Source organism: Onychostoma macrolepis, chromosome 15, assembly GCF_012432095.1.
Source record: "Onychostoma macrolepis isolate SWU-2019 chromosome 15, ASM1243209v1, whole genome shotgun sequence".
In the NCBI taxonomy this organism is placed as follows: domain Eukaryota; kingdom Metazoa; phylum Chordata; class Actinopteri; order Cypriniformes; family Cyprinidae; genus Onychostoma; species Onychostoma macrolepis.
Genome location: NC_081169.1, coordinates 7,666,976 through 7,675,372, shown reverse-complemented (window position 1 = coordinate 7,675,372; position 8,397 = coordinate 7,666,976). Strand labels below are relative to the sequence as shown.

The following is an 8,397-nucleotide window of genomic DNA, read 5'->3' as shown; positions in this document are numbered from 1 at the left end:
AAGTCCTATATCTTTGCATCAGAATGTCGTATAGACTTGGCAGTTGGTTCTTTTGACTCATGCTAACAAATAGGACTCCCAAACATGCTTCACATGCTACACATGCTAGCAGTGAATAGCTACATGCTAATAGTGATTAGCTAAGTGCTAATTCAAACTAAGAACTCTATAAAACTCCATAGTGACGATCTGTGACAACTAGTAACTGCCTAGCAACACCCTTGCAACCACCCCAAGTACCATAGCAACTGCATAGCAACCTCACCATTTACCTTAGCAACCACCCTGAATACCCTAGCAACCGCATAGCAACACCCTAGCAACCACCCCAAGTACCCTAGCAACCACATAGTAACATCCTGGTAAGCACCCTGATTACCCTAGCAACCGCATAGCAATAACTTAGCAACCACCCTGGGTACCCCAGCAACCACCCCGAGTGCCCTAGCAACCGCCTAGCAGTGCCGTGGAAAACACGAGTAAAGTTTGAATAATGTCTTGAACGGCCTCTCATACAAACCTGTATTAATGATCTCACACCACTTTACACAAAATACATGCATTCAGTAAAACAGCCGGACTGACTGATAGATATATTAATGATAGATATACACTGATAAATATATTGAACAATGTTTGAATACTGAACGATTCGAGAAACAAAAATGTCAATAAAACTATCATAGAAATACTAAACTACAATTAAAGGTTCAGAGTTACTGGGATTTTAATGTGTATATTGTATAATAATTTCAAACAGATCTTGTCTGGTATTAATTAATTAATTTATTTATTTTTTATTCATAAACTGACAATACAAATAAGATATAAATGAAACCATTTTTATTAAATATATTTGATTAAATATTTTATTTAATTAGATGTATTCAATTAAATATTTGTTATTTTATGAATACAAAATATTGCTCTAACCTCCCAAAAGTTATATATCGGTGTATATATATATATATATATATATACATTGTGTGTGTGTGTGTGTGTGTGTGTGTTAGTCAAGCATATGAGAGAGTGGCTCCCCCTACTGGAAATGCACTGCTATTGTAGAGTTAATTTCTTGAAAACAGTGGAGGTTATGTCAAAGTTACTAATGCAGTTTATACAAAAACAACTTCAATCCATCTTTTCAATACTTATTTTACATTTCTGAATTAAAATGAAATGTGATGTTTTGTGGGGCTTAATATAACAAAGTGGCTCTTACTTTGAGCCACACTTCATATGAAAATTGTAAAATAACACATTAAGTGTAAATTAGATTTTAAAAAGATATTATATATTCACGTTATTACTATTTGTATTCATATCTAATTAAAATGTTATTAATTTTTGTAAACCTTTTGATTACTGCTGAACAAATATCATTCAGTACCTTCGTTTAAATGTTGTTTCAAAAGCCACAGAAAATAAACTACTTTCCATTTATAAAAGAATAATATTATGTTATTTAATGATTACAATACACTATATTATAATGATTAAATTATAATATATATAATATACACAATTTTATAATTATTACAATACTATTATACTAATATTGTAATATGTGTATGATTCCAATACAATACACATATTAATACTATAATTGATATGAATATGATATGAATATATGAGCAAAATAGAATAATTTACGGACACAAGAACATTATAATACAAATAACACAACAAGATCATACCATCACTTGGTGGTTATGATGTATAGAATCACCATTTTGTCATGCACTGAACGGTAAACCGTTTTAATTAGAATGAAAGATTTGGATTATGCTTTCTGTAAGACATAAAAGCATAAAATGGCTTACGATTCTGTGTAATACAATAGAGATGTTAAATTAGAAATGAAGCACACAAAGGCTGCCTAAATGCTGCCACATCTCATTTTTGAGCTCAGGTGCAGCACGCATTTAAAGAGAGAAACATCAAACTGATTTCCACACCGCATTTATATGTGTCTGCAATGGTTTACAGTTGCTTTCACCACAATTGGTTTGGCAACAACTCGATTTTTTTTATCATGAAAATGTCAAATTCTAATCATTCAATTTCCATTAATCAAGTAGATCTATACAAAACCTATTTTACATTATTGATCTAGACAACATGATTACTATCACTACAGTGATCGATCATACAGTGTGTAATAACTGTGATATTATGCATTTGTGTGAAATCCTTCATTTATGAGTCATTTCCCCAGGCGCAGTCACTGTCACAAGCTTTTTCCACTCATAATGTGAGTCGGTTCCAAACTCGTTTTTCATTTCCGTCACACCAATTATTCCAGCTCTTATCCAATAAGCCCACACTTTCTTCACTTCTCCCAGGTTCCTGCGCTCCTCTTCAGCTGGGCTGATGTTACCGTAAGCCCTCCTCTGTCATCACGGTCTCCTTCACTCCATTGAACATCTCTGTGCACACGGTGAAGTCATCACGGGTCGAGATATGCCTCCGGTTGGGCCCGTGGTGGCGCCTGTGGGGCAAGAGGAAGAGGCGCTTGACGGCGGAGCGGTATTTGTTGGACATGAGGTTGTAGAGGACGGGGTTAATTGAGGCGCTCAGGTAGAAGAGCACCATGGAGGCCACGTTGAAGTTCTGACTGAGGCGGGCGGAGTGGTAGTCATCCACGTGTGTGAAGAGGAACCGGCCGATGTGGTAAGGAAGCCAGCAGATGGCAAAGACCGACACAACAACAGCTAGGAGAAGAGAGTGGCACAGGACACGGGGTTAATAGAAGAATGAGATTTGTCCATGTTCTGGGTGGTTGCATACTGAGACTAATTTATGAAGGCTTCTAATAAACTAAACATTCGCCAATCAAACAAATGAACATAAACTGACAAGATAGTAATAAGACAATAAGACATAAATAAGACAAGTTACATATTTGCAATCTGTTAGACTTTTTCCTCACACAAGTTGACATCATTCATTTACATTGCAATGACGTTTCTACCGCTACTAATTAAGATTAGGCAATATTCATGTCTCGCCCGAGTCACTTTAAATGGAGAATTTTGTAATTGTCAGTTTTATTCCTTAGAAATAAGGAACAGGGATGAAATTACAAGTATTCATAACCTCATGAAAGATAGAAAGTGATTGGTCTACAATAGGCATGTGGTATGGTATTACATTTTCAAATATATACGTGGGGGAAAAAATCCCAAAAATCTAATTTTCATGTTGTTAAAACTGCTGAAGCTTTTATCATGGTATACAATATTATCACGATGTTGAAATGCAAAAAAAAAAAAAAAAAAGTGTTCTACTATAACAGGTATAATAACTGTTTTTCCTCATAAGAAAAAGAACTATATAAATTGTTGTATTACATTATTGCATTGTATTGTAAATATTCATTAACAAACAGTTAAAAAAAAAGATACAACTGAACTTTGCTAGTTGTTAGCTCGGGTCCATACAGTTACAACTTTTGATTTTAATAATGTGTTTTCTTTATCAGTTAATGCTAACTATTTAATGAACTAATGTTAGCATTACAGCGGTGTTGTGCATTTTAAATCAAGATTGAAAATCAAGATTTATTTAATCTATTTTATTTTATGTATTTATTCAATAGTTATTACACTTTAAAAAAAAAAGAAAAAAAAAAAAAGGTTGAGCCAACTTAAAATTTTAAGGCAACCAGCTTCAGCAGATTTTTGCTCAACTTATTTTTGAGGGATATTCTCAAATTTTTGTTGTATAAACTTAAAACGACAAGTTGAGGAAACTCAACTTTTTTTTTTTTTACAGTGTAGTAGGTAGTGGTAGTGGGGTAAATCATGACACTCTTTGTACTTAACATTATTTTGGTCAAGTTAGGACTAAGTTGTAGATTTCAAAACAACTTTCATTTATGTGTTGGACTCATGTCTCGAATCCAAGACCATATTTGCATATCTGTCTGTGCCGATTGACGCAATATGATCTGCTCTGTGCTATTCTGTCTCTAGACTGAACACACTGGTGTGCACTGGTCTGCAGAGGTTTAAGTGACTATGACGTAAAACTAGCCTTCATTCATGCCAAAGGAAATGATATAGACCCTCTTCAGGTCTTAACTTGGACTCAACAAACTCACAACACTGCTAAGGTGTCCTGAGTACTACAGTTGCTAGGGGTATTGGGACGGTCACTTAATGGCAAAAGTCAAGAGTCTACCTCTATGTCTGATGAAATTCTGATCTCTAAATATGGCTCAGGTCTCTCCTTCAGTTTAAGTTATATGGCCGTTTTTTTATCCAGTTTTATGGTCCACCAGGCAAAAATTGTTAGCAAGATCTGAAGTAATTGCACACCTTTCTTCAACACAGAGATCTGAGACTCTTTCATTTACACTACAAAATTTGATACTTGGGGTTATAGGGGATTGTCCAGATCCCTAAACTGTAAGAATGAGCTGTGGCAAACTTAACTATTCATGGCTGTTACCATAAGGTCAGAATACACTACACGACTTTTGCTTAGACTTTTTATGCTGATTTTAATTTTGAGTCAACTCTAGTTGCCTGAAGCCAGAAACAGTCTGCAGATTTGGGGCAGTCAGAGTTTTCACAGTTTTTTTCAGAGTTTTTTTATGATGGGCACAGGCTCAGTTTTTTTTTTTTTTTTTAAGCTTCAAACTGATTTTATACAGTCAGGATTTCAAACACGTCTGATATTTTGAGCCTATTATAGAAGACTGCAGGGGTGGATTCTGGACGCTTCTGTGAGCTTAGGTCACAAAGGTCATTAGGGCCTCTCATCTACTGTACATGACCAATTTACAATTAAAGCATTTACTTTATTTTTCATCTTTAGAATATAATCAAGAATATTGTCTGAAACCTCTAGCTGAGAAAAAGAACTTTTCTCTATGCGTGTGTGTTAGTATCTGACTTCTGATGATGAAACTGCACTCTTTTCTTCAGTAAATTTTTCTTCAATTGTTTGCATTTCTGACTCCTGGTCTTCATTCACATACCTGGTCCTTGGGTCTTAACTGTATATCCCCTACAAGACGGTGTTTTCATCTGTCATGCATTTTCTAGCAACAGGGAGCATGAGTTTGATAAGTTTAGAATGACTTGAAAGTCTAATGTGATAAGTCTAATGGAATAATCCTCAGTTGTTTAATGTATGATACCCAGATTTTCTCTGTAACCATTTTCGAAATCTGCAAATGAATGACGAGTAGTGTTTAAAGTCGTGTAGTGTATTCCAGCCTCAACACTACCCAAGACCCACTCACCCAGAATCTTGACGGTCTGCCTGTTAACCTTCTGTCTGGCTGCCGCATTGGGCCCATGAAGCTCATGACGACTCTTCCACAACTTTCGACCGATGGATCCATACAGAAAGAGCAGGCAAAACATGGGGCAGAAGAAGTAGGCGGTCGACACCCAGATGGTGGTGCGCAGCAGCCCTGATTCGATGGCATAGCGTGTGTGCTTGCACTGCAAAGTGTCCGGGTCAGGCATCGTCTCATTCTCGTACTCCACACCCATCAGGAAGAACACTGGCGCAGCGGACAGTAGGGCAAAACCCCACAGAGCCAGAATGACATACTTGACCCTTCGCTTGGTGATGGCAGCCTTGGCTTTGAAAGGGAAGCAGATGGCCAGGTAACGCTCCATGCTGAGCACTGTGATGTGGAGGATGGTGGCGTTGGTGCATCCTTCGTTGATGTAGTGTGATAGTCGGCACACCAGCTCCCCGAAGACCCAGGGTACATACTTCCAGAGGCGATAGAGGTCGAAGGGGAGGCTAAGGAAGATGACCAGGTCTGAGATGGCCATGCTGGAGAGATACAGGTTGGTGGTGGTCTTCATGTCCTTGAAGCGCTGGATAATGAGGATGGTCATGGTGTTGCCGGTTATGCCGATGACGAAGAGTAGGATGCAAATGGTGGTGACAGGAATGAGGGTGGAGGTTGGGAAGAGAGAGTCTCCGCAATGGTGGTCCTCCATGAACTCTTCCATACTGATGCAAATCTGCAGATGCCCCTTGATAAGGTCTAAGAGATTGTGGTAAATGTATAAAAGACCTTTAAAAGAGGTTGAGCATGAAGAACTCTGATGAGACTTCTTTGCTGAAAGTCTGTTTCAGCATCAGGGAAGGTGGAACCAAAGAGGTGATGTGTTTGAACAGGAGATGAAAAAGACGAGACCTGTGGATGTAGTATCTGGCGATCTGCTACAGGAGATGAGAGCATCACCTCTCCTCTACTGTGTGCGTGCAGAATATCACTTAGTCCAATACTTAATTAAATAGTGAGATCACAAGGGGTGGAGACAGTAGACAGATAGGGATAGAGGTGGGGCTTTGGCTTTGAATGTGTGCATTTAAACGAACAGCTCTTGAATCAGTTTAAGTGCAAACTCTACTAATATGAATTACATTATTTGCATATCATTATTTATCAAGTTTTATCCAATTAAATAATTTGGACAAATATTGAACTTGCAATCTTTAACTTTATTTCCTTAGAATGACAATTTAGTGAGCATAAAGCAGGGTGATTATAAATAACTTAAAAAAAAACTCAAGAAACTGTTGCTTGAAATAAAGTAAAGGATTTAAAAACTTAAACATATTTAATTTCAGCTAGTTTCTGAAGAAACATTTCTCATTTTCATTTAGTAAAAAAAAAAAAAAAAAAGATATCAGTGGTGTGAAAAGGTTTTTGCCTCCTTCCTGTTTCCTGTTTTTTCACACTTGAATAATTCAGATCAAACTAATTTTAATATTACACAAAGATAACCCGAGTAAATACAAAATGCAGTTTTGAAATAATGATTTAATTTATTAAGGGAAAAAAGCTGTCCAAACCTGCCTGGCACTATGTGAAAAAGTAATTGCCCCCTAAATCTAATAACTGGTTGTGCCACCCTTTGCAACAACAACTGCAATCAAACGTTTGCGATAACTGGCAATGAGTCTTTCACATCGCTGTGGAGGAATTTTGGCCCACTCTTCTTTGCAGAATTGTTTTAATTCAGCCACATTGGAGGGTTTGAGAGCATCTCAATTGGATTTAAGTCTGGACTTTGACATGGCCACTCCAAAACCTTATTTTTGTTTTTCTTGAGCCATTCTGGTGTGTTTTGGATCATTGTCCAGCTGCATAACCCAAGTGCGCTTGAGCTTGAGGTCACAAACTGACGGCCGGACTTTCGCCTTCAGGGTTTTCTGATAGAGTGCAGAATTCATGGTTCCATAAATTATGGCAAGTCGTCCAAGTCCTGAAGCTGCAAAGCAGCCCCAGACCATCACACTACCACCACCATGTTTGACTGTTGGTATAATGTTCTTTTTATGAAATGCTGTGTTGGTTTTACGCCAGATGTAACGGGACACACACCTTCCAAAAAGTTCAACTTTTGTCTCATCAGTCCACAGAATATTTGCCCAAAAGTCTTGGGGTCTTAATTTGTCAAATCAACAAAATCAACATCAAAAATGAAAGTGTCAAATTGAAGAAACATGAGAGCTGTGACCAAAGCATATTTCAAAAAATCTAATGAACCTGTTTATAGAAATACTTCTTAAATTTCAACAAGAATATTGTTTTTTTTCCCAGTTCAAAAGATACACTAAATAAAAGGTATGACCTAATTGTGTATTTTTCTTTTTTTCTTACAAACAGTTAATTAGTATTAAAATTGGCATGGTCTACCACAATCTTTAGTCATATAGTATGTTGATACACAAAGAAGCTGCTGGGGCCCGTTCTTCGTACGTCACTTATTACATCTGAGATGATTTGAAAGATTCCAGATCTTGTAATCCTGATAACTGATCTCTGGCTAATTTGGTTCTTCAAACGAATTTGCGTATTAGATTAAAATATCTGGATTAAATTATCTAAGATTACTGCGCGTTCTCCTGTTCCCTGAAAAGGGCAGATGTATCGATCCTCGAAACCACGATCAGCAATGCAGTGATTGGCTGGTGGCAAGACAGCAACTTAATGACATCATATCATTAAAGACACCTGACAAAAACTTGACAAATTTCTGGACCTTTATAAGGAAACAGCCAGGCAAACAAAACTACATAAATGTATTTTAATTTTTTTTAGTTTATTTATTTATTTTTTATATGATTCCCAATTATTTATATTTGTGATTTCTAGTATTTGTACAGGCTTTACATTTTTACTTCAATGTTGTAATTAGCAATTCATTTAATACAATTATAAAGTAATTATTTCATCACTAATAAATCTTTCAATGAGTAAAACTGGCTGTGTCTATAGTATTATAGACTACACAATATTGTTATCTTATTTTCAAATAATTTTTTTAATTATTATTATTTTAAATTACTGTCCCTGGACCAGCAGGGAACTCTTTTAATAAAGTAGCGGTGGCTGGGGCCTATTATAAGTAT

General features: G+C 36.5%; 1 protein-coding gene across 1 annotated transcript; it reads right to left on the bottom strand.

Annotated features, from left to right (window-relative positions):
* Positions 1 to 2,376: 2,376 nt before the first annotated feature.
* mlnr (motilin receptor) lies at positions 2,377 to 5,984 on the bottom strand. The gene is made up of 2 exons (XM_058799395.1): positions 5,255 to 5,984; positions 2,377 to 2,714 (listed from the first exon to the last, which is right to left on the bottom strand). The coding sequence occupies exons 1-2, from the start codon at positions 5,982 to 5,984 to the stop codon at positions 2,377 to 2,379; spliced, it is 1,068 nt and encodes a 355-aa protein (XP_058655378.1).
* Between the last annotated feature and the right edge of the window lie 2,413 nt (positions 5,985 to 8,397).